General features: G+C 40.2%; 1 protein-coding gene and 1 pseudogene across 2 annotated transcripts; one reads left to right on the top strand and one right to left on the bottom strand.

The window, feature by feature from the left end:
* Positions 1-3,476: 3,476 nt before the first annotated feature.
* METTL2A (methyltransferase 2A, tRNA N3-cytidine) lies at positions 3,477-14,334 on the top strand. Its single transcript, XM_081162417.1, has 9 exons — positions 3,477-3,610; positions 3,802-3,893; positions 5,517-5,875; positions 6,876-6,925; positions 7,254-7,314; positions 8,737-8,876; positions 11,258-11,364; positions 12,687-12,752; positions 13,524-14,334. Exons 1-9 carry the CDS (start codon positions 3,501-3,503, stop codon positions 13,679-13,681), a joined length of 1,143 nt encoding a protein of 380 aa, XP_081018543.1. The 5' UTR covers positions 3,477-3,500; the 3' UTR covers positions 13,682-14,334.
* On the bottom strand, positions 9,461-10,080 carry LOC308569040 (histone H3.3A pseudogene; annotated as a pseudogene). The gene has a single exon. The product of its transcript is annotated as a histone H3.3A pseudogene (transcript).
* Positions 14,335-16,197: the final 1,863 nt, after the last annotated feature.

The following is a 16,197-nucleotide window of genomic DNA, read 5'->3' as shown; positions in this document are numbered from 1 at the left end:
TTTTATTATTTGCCAAAGTGGCCAGAGATAGCAGATGACAGTGACCTTTCCATTCAGGGAATAATATCACCCTCCCACCCCAGGGAATCTTGATTAAATTTGGGTGTTCCTAAGGCCTTGGTCACAAATCTTCAGACCAGTTTCTTGGAATACTCTTAAAAATAGCTGACCTCATCCATTACACTTCTTGTTGATGTCATTCATTGCATTTAATAAAGCAGCACACAACTATATTATAAGTTGGGGGTTGTAATTATTTTATTGTAGAAAATATACGTAACATTTGCTATTTTGATCATGTTTAAGTGTATGTCATCTATTACACTTTTCCCCTTATAGAAACAGGAAAAAAGAAAATAAAAAAATAGAAAAAGGAAAGGATATGTTCCATATTGATGGTGCCAGTGGCTTATAATGTAAAATTACAACATTCCAGGAAAAAGCAATGAAGAGAGTGAAGGCTCCCAAAACTGTTTAATGAAATAGCCTTGAATATTCAAAACCATCTAAATATACTTGCCATTATTCAGAATATTATGATGGTGGGGGGAAAACCTAACTTTATAGATAAGTGACCATGTTTTCTAACCAAAAAAACCCAAGACTTATGGTTTGACAAGAGATTTTTTTGGTCTGGCTGTGAGTGTATCAGGTAATCTAAGAGATATAATTTGGATGCCAAAATATTAGAATTCTTGGAATACTTCCTTGGACAAAGGGGATAATATAATATTTTTAAGTAGATCTGTCCTGGAAAATCAAAGATGTACACTAATACATTTTTTATATTAAATTGCCACATAGTGTTGGTGACAGTATAATATGGCACCTCTCTGATAGAACACAGTATAGCAATGGGTGCTCAGCCATTCACTCACCAATTACTTATTGAGTTGCATACTGTGTGCTGGACCCTGATCTAAGATCTAGATATACAACAGTAAACAGATAAAATACTCTGACCTCACAGAGCTTAGTAATGGAGCTAATTATAACTATTTACTCAGTACTCCCACTTCTAGAAATTATTCCTAAATAAATAATCAAGAATGTACAAAATGATTTCATTATAAGGATGTTTATCATTTTGAATTTTTAGGTAAGAAACTTAAAGAAGCCTAAATGTCCAATAAATGATGATACAACTACATAAACAATATCAGAATAACTAAAATGATGTTGTAAAAGAATATTTAAAACAAAAGAATGATATTCATGAGCTATTAAGTTTAAAAGCAGGCTGCAACTGCCAAGAGGCATGAGAGCTTTATGAGTTATTCTAAAAATTATGATGGTGGTTGCACCAATACAGATTTTTACAAAAACTCATCGAACCATACGCTTAAAATGGATAAATTTAATTGTATGTAAATTATACCTCTATGAAGCAGTAAAAACAAACAAACGGGGGCACAAAGCAGTTTGTTCTGAAAATAACTTAAAAGTTATTTCTATAAATAAGTTAGAAAAAAAACCAGGAAGGACATAAACCAAAATGTTTAATGGGTTAAATTAAGGATGGGATGGGATATTTCCTTTTTCTCTTTTGCCTTGCCTATATTTTCTAAATGTTCAAACACATTCTTATTTTGCAATAAGAAAAATAAAACAAAAAAATCTGTTTTAAAATTAAAGTTTTGAAATGAGCTTATTCAAGGATCTAGGGCTCCTACAAATGCTGCCCAGGTCTGTGAAGCCTTAAGGAGAGCAAATTAGGACATGAGGGTGCCTTCCCTGGCCCTTCAGTTCCAGAGCTCATACTTACACCAACCAGAATTCCCACTGATTGAAACTGAAAGAAAAGCATGAAACAACCAACTACCCTTGTCCCAGGTTGACACCCAAGGCAATAATCCAAGCTGGAGTTCTTAACCTTTACACCTTTGGAACCCATGCCACCCACTGAGCTAGAAGAGTTCTCACTGCTCATCAGCAGAGGGACCCTTAGCGCCTCTGAAACGTAATGTGATATGAAGTCTGATAACCACAGAGGACTCAGCCATGTCTTCCAAATTTCTTCGAAAAAAAATATTTTAGGTGCTTCGGAAGATGAAGAAAAACAAGTTGTGCAGGTCAACCAAAGATAATTGGATAAAAGTTAAGTTTTAGGATACTTTAACATTTAATTTGGGGGTGGGGGGGGGGAAAGGGTAAGGGGGCGGATAAAATGGTGATGGGGGAAAAATAAAAATTTAAAAAACACATTTCATCAATAGGGCCCACGTTGTTTGACATTTTAAATGACTCTAATTCTTGGAATTAGTAAGTAACTTCAAGAGTGAGCTCTCTGCAAGAAATTATGAAGTGGGACTGTTGGTGAGGAGCCCTAATAGCTTTTGGTGTGGAGAGAAAAAAAACCTGTAGGAGACAGAGCAAGATGCCAACGGTAACTATAAACCAGCCATCACATCTGCAAGCAGCTATCCTTGAGAGAAGATAGAAATCCTTGTATTTTTTTGGACAGAAGGTTTTGTTCAAAATGTTTCAGAAGGCCATGGCAATGGCAAGAGTATTTTGTCTTCAAATAAAGTACAGGTTCTTTACTATCTTATCTTTTTTATTCACTCCTGTATTTTTCTTTGTGATTAGAGAGGGTTTGGGACTTGTTCCCATTTCTCTGGTGGGAGAGGTATAGAAGAATCTCTAATGGCTCCCCTTAGTTTTGACTATGGAAAGAATCTGCAATGGAGTAAATGATCACTGGCTGTCAGTGTGCTAAGCCTAGTACTGCACTACTCAGATAACTAACTAACCCTTTTCTTCTCTTCTTCCAAATGGCAGTCACCACTGTTCTGGAAGTCTTCCCAACTAACCTCATCTTGTATTGACAGCCTACTTTCTTCTAGGCTCTTGTGAGAATCAGTTTGCAGTAATTATCGAAACAGAAATGTAAGGCTGCAATGTATTAATATAACAAAACTACATCTGTGTATGAATTACAATCTTGATTGTGCAAATAAGCTTGGGTATGATCATTCAAACAGGTTAAAATTTTTTTTTTTAAGTTCTCCTTGGTTATTTCATATCCTTCCCTGAGAAAAATAGTGTGGAGATATTTCATAGCTTTTCACACAATGAAAAGCTGATTCTAGAGGCTAGAAAATTGCCCTGTTTCCTCACCCTGCGAGCTACCATCCTCAGTTCTTTCGGACATCAGCCCTACAGTGGACTTAGGTGCCCTTAATTCTTAAAGTGATTGAGAATTTTTGCTAACAACTTGAGTCAAAGGGGGAATCTGCATTAGAGGGTCCCAGCACTGGAAGAAGGCTCGGGTGGAACGGTTCCCACTTTCTTGCCACCCTGCCGGGCCACCGGGGAGCCCTTCCACAACGGGGGCCAGCCCCTCCCGGAGGAGCCGCAGCGCCTTCCGCTCCCGGGCCCGGGGGCCGCCCCGCCCCGCCTCCGGCCCTTCCCGCGCAGACCCCGCGCCCTCCGGAAGGGGGCGTGGCCCCGCCGGAAGTTCTCGCGTTGCGGAGACAGGTATTTCCGGCTCCGGTGTCATGGCGGGCTCCTGCCCGGGAGGCGCGCCGGCCGAGGCCGGCGGGAAGAGGCAGCAGTTCGGGAGCCGGCTGCTGAGTGATCCGGCGCGTGTTTTCCACCACAATGCCTGGTAACCGCCCTTCCCTTGTCGGGCCTGCGACCCGCCCTCTGTCCCTCCGCCCTGGAGCGCTCCGAGAAGCCCCTGACCGCCGCTACGAGTTCCATTGCCTTATTCCAGGCGCTGTGCTCCCACAAGCCAGCTACTCACCCTGCCCGCAGCTGGAACGCGAGGCCCCTAAGCAGCCTGTTTGATTTTCCCAGGGACAATGTGGAGTGGTCGGAAGAGCAGGCCGCGGCGGCGGAGAGGAAAGTCCAGGAGAACAGTACCCAGCGGGTTTGCCAGGAGAAGCAAGGTGCGCCCAAGGGGTCCTCAGTGGTCTCCACAGCCAGTGTACTGCTCCCGTGCTCCCGGGGAGGCCAGAGAACCGAGGCTGCCAAGGGCCTTTGTTACTGGACTCGGGGCGGTAGAACGGGAGAGGGAGGGGATGTGCAGGGATGGAAAAGGGTTACACCGGTAAAGTCTTCTTAGGGCATAGAGGATGTTTTATTTGGGGTTGATATTATTTTGTATTGTTTAAGTTTTTAGTTATGTTTACTAGACCCATATTAATATGGCTAGCCTGTGGCAACTGCCACACGATTGTCTTAGAGGGTGTATTTTCCACATGATTGCACTTTGAGGAAATGTTACCATTGAAGCTAGAACCAAGTTGTTGGATTCTAAATGTTGTTGAAGGAGGGAACTAATGACTGGTGAGTTATGTGTCTTTTCCTTGTGTACTGGCTGTGAGGATTTAGGGCTTCTGCCAAGGAAAGATGGATGAAATAGAGTGGAGATAAGTCTCACCAAAGAAAAAGAGACAGCTTCTGGAGAGTTGGATGATTTCACCGCAAAATATCCCTAGATACTAAAACTAGGACTGGTTGGACCTGTGTCCTAAGAGAAGATTGAAGGTAGGACTAGAAATTGGAGAGTAGTACCCACTGAGAGTTCTGTACAACAATTAGAAGATTCCAGTTGCAAAATATTTACCCTACATAGTTTGACAGAGTCTAGATCAAAGCAAGTTAAAGTTGAAAGGGATTTTTAAAGTCATGTGGTCCAATATCCTCTTTTACAGTTAAAGAAACTTGGACCACAGGACATTAAGTGCCTTGCCCAGAGGTAAGCAGTTAGTAGAAGCAGTGGTGGAACTAAAATACAATTTCTTTGATTTTCATTCTACTACAGTAGTCATGGTCCTGTATTGGCAAAGAGCAGAAAACTGAAATCTAGGGCAACCTTGATCACCTTCAACAACAGCTTTCTTTTTAAACAGTCCACACTTCTTTAGTATATCCTGTCCTCCATCATCAAAACTGTTCTCAATGGAAGACATTTTTTCCTTGTCAGCATTCTCTATTTCCCTTTTAGCCTTCTTTCCATTTTTAGTATCTATTAGTAGTGAAATTCATTTCTGGGCTCCATGCTCTAAAGAACCACAGACAAAGGGACATAGTTAAAGAAGAGCTGCCTGTATCAGAACCATTAAGTTCACATGGGGAACAACTGAAGAACCTGGGATATTTAGCTTGTAAAAGGAGATCTAGATGGGAAAATAACTGCCCTCAAACACAAAAGAGTTGTTCTGTATGGCCCTGAGAAATGATAGGACCTTTTGACCAGAAGTGATTAGACAGGTTTTTTTGTTTAACATTAGAATTTTCTAATAGTTAAGAGCCACCAAAAGATGTGGGAGAATTGATAGGTAGTAAGTGCCTTGGCAGAAGTTGAACTCCATGGAAGGACACATATGGAGTGAATTCATGTATGATAGGTCGTAAGACTAAAAGATCTCCATCTCTGAGGCTATGGCTCTAATTGAGGATACTTTTCGTATAAAATGACATTTGATGAAGCAAGGTGATAATTGACATAAGATACAAATAAAATACTGAGAAATGGTCCTTAAAATTTTTTCTTAAAACATTTACAGTTGATTATGAGATCAATGCCCACAAATATTGGAATGATTTCTACAAAATCCATGAAAATGGGTTTTTCAAGGACAGGCATTGGCTTTTCACTGAATTCCCAGAGCTGGCACCTACTCAAAACCAAAATCACTTGACGGATTTGCTCTCAGAGAATAAGAGGAGTGAAGTGCCTGAATGTAGGAGCAGTGATGATGGACCTGATTTAATAACCGAAGAACAGCACAAGTGTCCTTCAGACAGCCTAGGGCATAAAACACGGACTCTTCCTGAGGAAGAGACTGTAACTCAGAAACTCAGTCACTTGGAAATCTGTGCTGATGAGTTTCCTGGATCCTCAGCCACCTACCGAATACTCGAGGTAACCTTTTTTATTGTTCTGGTAGTGGGGTTATAAAGTTGTAATGTTGTGCACATGGTCAGCATAGAGAGGCTGACCACAAAGTCATATTAGACTGATGAAGCCTTGACCCTTATGTTGGCCAGGAATTGCCTCCATTTTATCTGGTGGTTGTGGCAAACAAAGATAGATCACCTGAGGTGCTACCTGGGAACATGATATTGCATCTGAAAGTTGTAGGTTGTGTTGCACCTGCCATCTGGAAAAGAGTCCCAGGTCCCAAGACAACTTTTGTTACTTCTCTTATGATACAATTATAAAATGGAGAGGTTAGTTGAGTTGGCACCTGCTTCTCAGGTGTGGGAGAATTCTTGTCTTCTGAGTTTGCATGGTGTTGCAGAGGCAGCGGTAGACCTGGAAAAGTGTCTAGGTGGGTACTGTAATGTAAACTCACAAATGGTGACTACATACTCCACTTGTAACCTCTTACCCTCCCCAAGCAGAATGGGACTTCTGGCTCTCTTAGCTTTCTCTCTGCCTCATAGTTTTATGAAGATTAATTGAAATCAGGTATGTAAAATAGCTAAGAATAGTGCCTGGCACATAGTAAATGATTACTGTTTTATTGTTACCACACCCAGCACTGTATTGAGGACAGTGTAATCATGGTTCTCTTTTCATGAATTTTTCAGCCCAGTCTATTTATTAGAAACGTTTTTCTGTGTTATAGTGGAGCTCACTAAGAAAATAATTCATCTACAGGACCATTCACTAGAATTCAGAAAGTAAAAGCAACCCATGCCCTTTTTTCTAGACCAGCTCCCATCTGCTAATGAAAGCCCATGCTACCTCTTTAAGGGTTCCTGAGGTCAAGGTCAGGGAATGTCATGGGTACTGTTATCTCTGGTCACTACATTATCCCTAATATAATTGGGCAAGATTATCTGTTGTTGATTATTTATCTAGCTTTGGGCAATTAATTTGGAAAGTTCTGTGATTAACAGTTCATTTCTGTCTGCAGGTTGGTTGTGGTGTGGGAAACACAGTCTTTCCGATTTTACAAACCAACAAGTAAGTGTATTATAAAGTTTAACTGTATGTCAGCAAAGAAGAGGAGAGTGGAGGGGGTATCAGAAGTCTTACTGCATTAAATGGAACAGTAGTTATTGGAAACCGTGGGTTATAGGAGATTTGGATTTCTACATCATCCACTTATGGGTTGATTTGATTTAATCTGATTTATAAGTTGCCTTTGTCATCAGGGAAATTAGTGAGATTTAAACCTGTTGCACTGTTAATATTTGGTTATTTTGTACTTGAACCCTGTTACTCAGGAAAGAGAATAGACATAATCCAGTTTGTAATGTAATTGTTCTGCTGTTTTTTCTGCCCATTTCAGTGACCCAAGACTCTTTGTTTACTGTTGTGATTTTTCTTCCACAGCTATACAACTGGTCCAGGTAAGTGTAGTGGCTCCTATCAGTAATTTTCACTGATTAAAGGGAAAGGATCTGCTAAAAATCATGATTTCTAGCTGTTTTCTTATTGTAGTGTGGTCTGAAATTCAAAGATTTACTGAAACAGCCTGGAGTAGAGGAAAGGGTTGAACATAAATACAGAATCTGGCACTTGCCAGCTGTGGAACTTTGGGGAGGTCTTTTGACCTTTCCAAACTTTTTTTTTTTTTTCTTTTAATTTAATTTTTAACATATGTTTTTGTTGACTTCAGAGAGAGGAAGGGAGAGAGAGATAGAAACATTGTTCCACTGCCTCCTGCATGCCCCCTACTGGGGATCGAGCCTGCAGCTAGGGCATGTGCCCTGACTGGGAATTGAACTGATGACCTCCTGGTTCATGGGTCAACATTCAACCAACAGCCACACTGGCTTATTTTTTAAGAACTGAAATGAAGTGATTATTCAGTCAAGGTTTTTTGAGTTATAAGTCACAGAAACATGTAGACAAACTCAACCAATAAAGGGAATGTCATAGAACCTAAGAGCATCAGGTGTAGCCAGGATTGAAACTCAGCCCTGAAAAGGTGTCAGATACCAAAGCAAGTTGGCTGGCCAGTGAGATATTGCCACCCTTCCTTGTGTCACCTCCCTCAAGTTCATAGTGTCTTATCTCACTGCCCAGTGCTCACTTGCCTTTTTAAATTTGTTTTCTCTTTGCAGACTAGCTTTCTGTAGTATGTTTTCTCTGGTTTTGAGCATGGCCCCAACATGCTTGCCCCTCCCAGTCCATTACAAGCCCACCTGCTCAGGTGTTCTCAGAGCCTCACCAGAATGACTGTGTCCTTACTCCAAAGTCTCCAGAGTTTGCTTGACCCAGCCCAGCTGATAATCTGCTTCCTCCTTTTTAATTAGCTGTGACCAATGAGGAATAAAGTCACATTTTTGGAGATAAGAGATGTGAAAGAAAGTTACCCTGAAATGTGTTTGTTATAATAAGTTAAATTTTCCACATTTAGAGAAATAGATTTTCCTGGGACTTCTATAATTTATGCTATGGTTGGATTGGGAGTTATTTTAAAATCATGCTTTTTCAATATGTTTTGTCTCTCTCCTTATGAGTTGTTTTCTTTTCCCTCTTGGTCACTTACCTTTTTGATCATTTTCCAATCCTCACTTCTAAGTCTCATCAGAATAAAGGAGAAGAATTGGGAACATTCCATTTTAAAATCACCGCTTAGAACCCACTGGCTCTTCACTAGAGTTTTTCTTGGCTTTTAGCCTTTGAGTTCAGAACGTGTGCCTTAATGATCAGAGCTCCAGCCCTCAGAGGGAAGTAACTACAATTACACTTAAACAAGATTAGCTTGCCTTGAGGCTCTGAACATTTTCTAACCCATGTATTGTCTCTCTTCCAACTGTCTGCAGACAAATTCAGCATATGATTCTTCTCGGTGTTTTGCCTTTGTTCACGATTTGTGTGATGAAGATCAGAGTTACCCAGTTCCCAGGGATAGTCTTGATATCATCATCCTCATATTTGTTCTTTCATCAGTTGTTCCAGACAAGTAAGTTGTAGGTTCCGTAACCACAGTAGCGTAGTGTAACAAAAACAAAGCTTTAGTCAGGGGCCTTGCTATCAGAGTTGGGCCCTAAATAAGATTGTGCTGATAGAAAGAAGCCACTCCATCTAAACTGATAGAAGCATCTCAGTCATTTTCCTAAGTTTGTCTTGAAGTCCAGCTTCTGTTTCAGCCTCTAAACCTCTGCTTATTGACCTCAGTGGTTGATTCTTCTTTCAATTTTTATGGAGTAATATCCCCCAAAGAATGGGGAGCCATCTTTAGTGGATGTGTGGAGAAATTTCCTATTGACCATCTCATAACGTTGTTTTAGAACTGTGAATGCCACCACTGGTAGATAACATCTCATTATTGGACTTTTTCCCCCCCATCAATAAGAAATTTACTTGTTTTTAAAAAATCCAAATGCTGGCATTGTCCAGAAAAATTTAACAGGTTTATTTATATTGTTATAAAGTTGAACTGCTGAAACTTGTTCACCGAAACATTTTTACTTGCATTAATGCTTTATGTCCCCACATTTATATTTTAAAAAATTCATACACAAATGAAAATGGAAAAACTGCCAATACCTGATTTCTGTACTCTATTTTCAACTTGCAACTGTATACTTAGGTACCTTTTGACCCCATGGAAAAAATATCTAACATTCAGAACTACCAATGACAGGAAGAAGAGAACTTTTTTTTAAAAGAATGAAATGTTTCCCATCATAGTGGATTGCACGTTTTCCATGTATGCAGCGTGCTAGCTGGATGTCTTGGGCATAATTGTTACACATTTGGCGTGGATAGCACACAGGTTGGTGTCTTCAAAAAGGCCAACCAGATAGGCCTCACTTGCCTCCTGCAAAGCACCAATAGCTGCACTATGGAAGCGCAGATCTGTTTTGAAGTCCTGAGTGATTTCTTGCACCAAACACTGGGAGGAGAGTTTGTGAATCAGAAATTCAGTGGACTTCTAATATCTAATTTCACGAAGTGCCGTGGTTCCAGGCCTGTAATGATGAGGTTTCTTTACCCCTCCAGTAGAGGGCGCACTCTTGTGAGCAGCTTTGGTAGCCAGTTGCTTCCTCGGTGCTTTACCACCAGTCCATTTGCGGGAAGGCTGCTTTGTAGGAGCCATGGTATGGAGACCTCTTTACTTATCCCCCTTCTCCTCCGGCTGGAGCTTGGCAAGCTGGAGGCAGCTCAGGCGTTAGTGATGGCGGCTGCGAACACCTCATTATTGGACTTTTAAAATGTTTTAAATAAACCAAGCTTCTTTTTCTAAAAATTTTTTTTTATTGATTTGAGAGAGAGAAAAACATAAATTTGTTGTTCCACTTATTTATGTGTTCATTGGTTGCTTCTTGTATGTGACATGACCGGGGATGGAACCCGCAACCTTGGCATATCAGTGATGCTCTAACCAGCTGAGCTACCCAGCCAGGGCATAAACCAACCTTATTAACAGCATAGAATTTATAGTGAAGCTTAACTCAGCTGTTCACTGATGCTTAAGTTCTGTGGAAAACTGAAGTACAGTAGAATTTCATAAAATTGATTTAAATAAAAGACAATTGCTATAGCTTAAAAGATACTGCTAAAGCCTCATAGACATAGGCAACTTGTCTTCCTAGTAAAAATACTGTCTCAAGAAAGCAGGGTTGGTTGGACACTCAGGGGAGCGATTGATTTTCTCCAGCCCATGTTTCCTCTAGAATAGCATTGAGTCATTTACCCTGACAGGGATATTGTGAGTATGCAGCAAAGGCAGATGGAGGACAGCCCAAAGTGCCTAGCATGGCTCAAACCATTAGTAACTGCAGAAGTTGAAATGCTACAAACTTTTAAAAACTGATGTGGACTTAAAGGAAGCATTAAAGTTAAAAATAAGTTATTCGGTAGTTAAGTAAACTTTCAAATGTTTTTGTGTAAGTTTGTAGCGTTTATACTTCTGCAGTTAGAAAAGCAGAAACTTGCACCAAGACTTGATATGGAAAATGTGGTAGGAAATGTGAAGCACTGCCCATAGTTACTTATTTGCATACTGACTGTCACTGTGTAAATGGTAAGTTCTTGAGGTTCAGTGTTTATTTAACAAATGGAAAGATCCGGTCTCTGCATTCAAAGAGCTTGGACCTAGTGGGGCAGGCAGATGAGTCCACCGGGTGGTCAGGACTTCATGAGAGGTTAGCCTCAGTTGTGAGAAGGCCCCAGAAAGCACATCAGAAGTTTGGCTGTGTTCTCCCATTCTAACTAAAGCAGGGGCAGAGGATCTAAGATTTCAGAGTTAGGAAGTCCACTGGTTTTTCAGGATATTCAACAAGGAAAAGAAACCCTGTCCTTAAATAGACCTGATCTTCAGTCCCTGTTACCCCACAGGATGCAGAAGGCCATCAACAGGCTGAGCAGGCTTCTCAAGCCCGGAGGAATGATGCTTCTGCGAGATTATGGCCGCCACGACATGGCTCAGCTTCGGTTTAAAAAAGGTATTTTGCTCCTATATCAAAACAATGGTTTTCCATCAGAATAGATACACAAATCAGTGGAACAGATTAGAGACTCTAGAATTCTAGCTCCATATTTAAAGCCACTTAATACATGACAAGGGTGGTCTGTTTTTGAAGACTTGTATAATCTAGTTATGAGGGAGGACTTTTTAACTAAGACAGCTACTTTTAAAAGCTATTTTTAGAAAAAGACATTTGATCACATAAATAATTTTCAATGTGGTATGGCAAACAATGCCATTAAAAAGTGAAAACAAATATTTCCGGTGCATAAAACAGTTAAAGACTTAATATCTGTGCTCTTCAAGGGACTCTTGGCAAGTTGATAAGGAAAAGATCAGTGACCCACCCCAAAAATGAAAGGAATATTTTTGAGTTGATACGTTTCTCCATTACTGGTGAAACATGAATTGTTATCGCCTTTTTAAATGCACCCTGTATAATCTATTCAATCCAACAATTCTTTTGGGAATTTTTCAAGAACCAACCCATAATATATACATAAGCAAAATCTTGGAAACAAAGTGAATGCCTCTGTATAGGGGAATGTAGTGCTTGTCACTTGAAGTAGACCCCATACCTCTGGTCTTCGGTGTGGCAGGGGGTTCCATTGTATTACCAAGTGAGAAAAGCAGTGCGCAGATGAGCATTTCAGACTTGATTCCACATGTAACAGTAGCTGGGGAGAAATATGTAAGTAAGTAAAGCAAGTAAGATTATGTTGACTTTCAAAAGGTGAAGGATTACACACCAGGGTGTTAAGTTGGCATAAAGTCAGGGGGTTTGGCAGCAGAAGGGAGAGCATGTCCAAGATAAACAACAGTATATGCGTTATCATTTTTATGAATGTGTGTGTGTAGATACATGAAGAGATGTGAAATGACAGTCACCAAAATGGGATTGGTGGCTGTTTTAAGTTTCCTTTTCTTAAACTTAGTTTTATTTATTTTATTTTTATTTATTTATTTTTTTACAAAGAGGAAATGGTATTTATTTAGTCAGGGAAAGGAAGAAAACAATCTGTTTCAGCAGGAAACAGAACTCTAGAAGGGGAGGGGTTGAGAATCACATGTGTAAATTACTTAGCCTATAGTTTGAATATTCCCTCGGGCTGCTCTTCTCCAAAGCACCTTCCTTTGTGGGAGAGAAATTGGAGTCCTGCAAAGTAGCAAGTATAAGCAAGAAAGAATTCTGTTCTCTGCCCAGGAAGGTGGTCTGTGATGTACATTTGATTGACAGTGAAATTCAAGGAAGTGCTTTAAATTGGAAGTTTCTCTAATTTTTGCCACATTGCTCTGCAGGTCAGTGTCTATCTGAGAATTTCTACGTGAGAGGTGATGGCACCAGAGTTTACTTTTTCACACAAGGTATGAAAACAACACTCATTTTAATGCTAACACTCCCAAAGTACCATATTTACAGCCTTTTCCTGCCCTTCCCCATCCCTTGCAGCCAACCTGAACTGCTCATGCTTCTCCAGATAGGCTCAGGTTGTCCAACGTCAGTCCTCCACCTTGTTCTGCTGTCTGCCCCTCCTCTCTGTCATTTTGTTCAAAATGGGAAACCAGCTGTTCCTCCGAGGTCTAAGCCAGGTTGTGCCTTAGGTGTACCTGAGTTAGGGTGAACTTACCATTCACTGGGTTTATCACCCTGAGCTGCTCTCCTCTGCCACTTGCCCAGCTGCAGGTTTCCTCCACCACCAGTGCCTTAAGAACTCTCCATCGCTGGGCCCTTGGTCAGGGCACATACTTTTCTGAGCCTTCGGTTAAAGTAATGGAACCTCTCCCCTATAAAAAACCAAAAAACAGCTTTCACATACACATGTGTAGATTTTTTCATATAATATTAAGGTGTTCATAGAGCCCTTCGTTAAAATGCCTCCCCATCAGCTGACTCTTAGAGAAGCTCTCCCATGGGTTCCAGGCTGCCCTTCCCAGATGGTTTGGCTTCCCCAACCTCAACATGAACTTGCTATTTCTAAACCACTACTACATTTATAACTAAAGAGCCCCACCGAAGCCACTTAAAATATATAAATAATGACAGCAATCTCAAGGAGCTCCATTTAACATAGAAAGTAGGGGACACTGTGCTTTTTCTTCTGGGGAAAATATATAAACATCTCTTTTCCAAACTAGATGAACTGCACACACTTTTCACGACTGCCGGACTGGAAAAGGTTCAGAACCTGGTGGATCGCCGATTGCAAGTGAACCGAGGGAAACAGCTGACAATGTACCGAGTTTGGATTCAGTGCAAATATCGCAAGCCGCTTCTGGCCAACACTGGCTCCTGACAGGATGGGAGCTCCTTGACTTTTTTAAAAGAATGTCCACAAACGGTGTCTTGATGTTGGACCATTCAAGGAATCAAACAAACTTGAACTTTGAACCTAGGAAAAGTTACTTTTTATCAAGATTCTAACAATTGCCCAGCCAGCGTGGCTCAGTGGTTAAGCATCAACCTATGACCCAGGAGATCAAAGTTTGATTCCCAGTCATGGCACAGGCCCGGGTTGCTGGCTCGATCCCCAGGAGGGGGCATGCAGGAGGCAGCCTACCAATGACTCTCATCATTGATGTTTCTCTCTCTCTCTCCCTCTCCCTTCCTCTCTCTCAAATCAATGACATATTTAAAAAAAAAAGATTCTAACAATCATGCTTTATATTTGTGAAGCCCTTTAATTTCTCCAGCTTTTTCTATGAGTTCTCAAGAATCTTTTTTGCCATTTTATACTATCTTAATAACTGAAGTATTCATGGAAATTCAGAATTTTAAAGGCATCAAGAATTTATTTCCATGTGAAAGTATCATGTATGATAAAGTGTTATTTTACTGTAAGTTTCATTAAATTATTTGGGAATTCAAATACTGGTTCCAAAATAGTTTAAGTACTTTTCCCCTTCTAAGTAACCTGTAAAATTAAAAACGTCACTTTTAGCAAAATTACCTTATTTGTGTGTGCGTGCCCTTAAATGCTTGACACAAAAGGAATTGAGAGGACTTTCTTTTAGTCACATCACTTCACTTCTGAATGTGATCATCATCAGTTACTTTTTTATGACCTACATTTTTTTCAGTTATTTTGCATGTTTCTCTCTGTGGTCATAAGTTATATGATCTTAATTTTACCAAATAAGAAATTTCAATTCTTCATTCCTACATTTTGGAGTTGCAACTTAAACTTAGATATTCTCATAATTGTTTTATTATTTTAGTTACATATGTGAAAAGACAAGCAATTTTTAAAAATAACTCCAAACTTACAGAAAAGTATAGTACCAGGAATATTACAAGAATAGTTAGTTTTTTTCTGAATTATTTTAAAGAGCAAGTTGGAAGGTGATGTGCCAACACTACTGTGTATTTTAATATGTAATTCCTGTTACGAGACATTCTCCTATGTCACCAAATAAGTCCATGAGAAATAGAAATTTTCATGGAAACACTACCATCCACAGATAACCAAGTTTTCCCAATGGTCCCAATATATCTTTTATCACTTAAAAAAGCCATTTTGTTGCATTTAGTAGCCTTGTCTCAGCCTCCTTCAAGCTTGATTTCATGACCTTGATATTCAAAGATTACAGGCTATTTTGCAGACTGCCCCTCAAGTTGGGTTTGTTGATACATCCTCATGATGTGGTTCAAGTACTACTCTTTTAGCAGGAATATCACGTGATGCTGTGCTTCTCCCATTGCTTCCTATTGGGATATATGTTTTTTAATTACGCTGTTGGTAATATTCCCCTTGATCACTTAATTGAGTGGTGTCTGCTGAGATTCTTCACTGAAAAGTTACTAGTAAGCATTTTGTAGGATAGTGCTTTGAGACTATAACTATACCGTTCCTCACCAAACTTTACCCCCTGGTTTCAACATCTTGCTGTTTCTTGCCTGAACACTATTCTAATGGTGGTCACATAGTGTTTTCTAATCCCATTATCTCTACATTTATTGGTGTTCTATAAGGTAGGCTTTCTTTTCTCATCTTTTTACTTAATATGGACTCGGGTTGTTTTTTTATTCAATATTATATACTGTCATTATTTTAATGCTCATATTATCTCAGGTTTGGCCAGCAGAAGCCCCTTCATATGCTTCCGTAACTTTTTGATGTGTCCCCATTAGTCTTTGAGCACTTAAATCACAAGTTGTGCCAGGCTCATCTTGTACTTTTTCTGTTCCTGTCTGAATCAGCCATTTCCCCCAAGGAGTTCAGTATTTAGAAACCAAGCTAAGTGTGCTCATTGCTATTGGGGTGTTCCTGTTCCCAGACTACCTAAGTGGATGGAGCTGAGGGATATATGTATGTACGTATACATACACTTGCATCTATGTTTCTATACTTACATATATTGAAAACCATCACTTCAGATAATATCCTTTAACTCCAATTCAACACCACAGGATTCATTCTAGTTTTGATTCTCCCTCTCTGTACTTGTAGTTCCCTTTTCCAATAATTCCAAACTCCCATGATCCTCATTGTATTGGGCCAATCCCCTCATATATAACAATTATTTTACCACCACCCACACATTGATGCTCTTCTTACCCCTCTTGGGCTCTGACACCGGACTCCAAGCCACTGTTGCCACCACTTCCTTATAGACCCCCTCCTCACCCTGCCCAGCGTCCAGTACCCCCCTGGGGCCACCACCCCTCTGCCCCTGTGCTGATATCTACCTTGGTTGGCTTCACCTAATGAATTTTAAAAGGGGAGGGAAGGGAGCTCCCATCTTTTCTGTTGCAATGAATTTATTTAAAAGGAAAAGACTGCCTGGCCGGGCATGGCTCAGCGGTTGAGCG

This window comes from Miniopterus schreibersii (assembly GCF_964146895.1).
Source record: "Miniopterus schreibersii genome assembly, chromosome: 16".
NCBI classification, from domain to species: Eukaryota; Metazoa; Chordata; class Mammalia; order Chiroptera; family Miniopteridae; genus Miniopterus; species Miniopterus schreibersii.
This window is presented reverse-complemented; position numbering and strand designations above follow the sequence as displayed.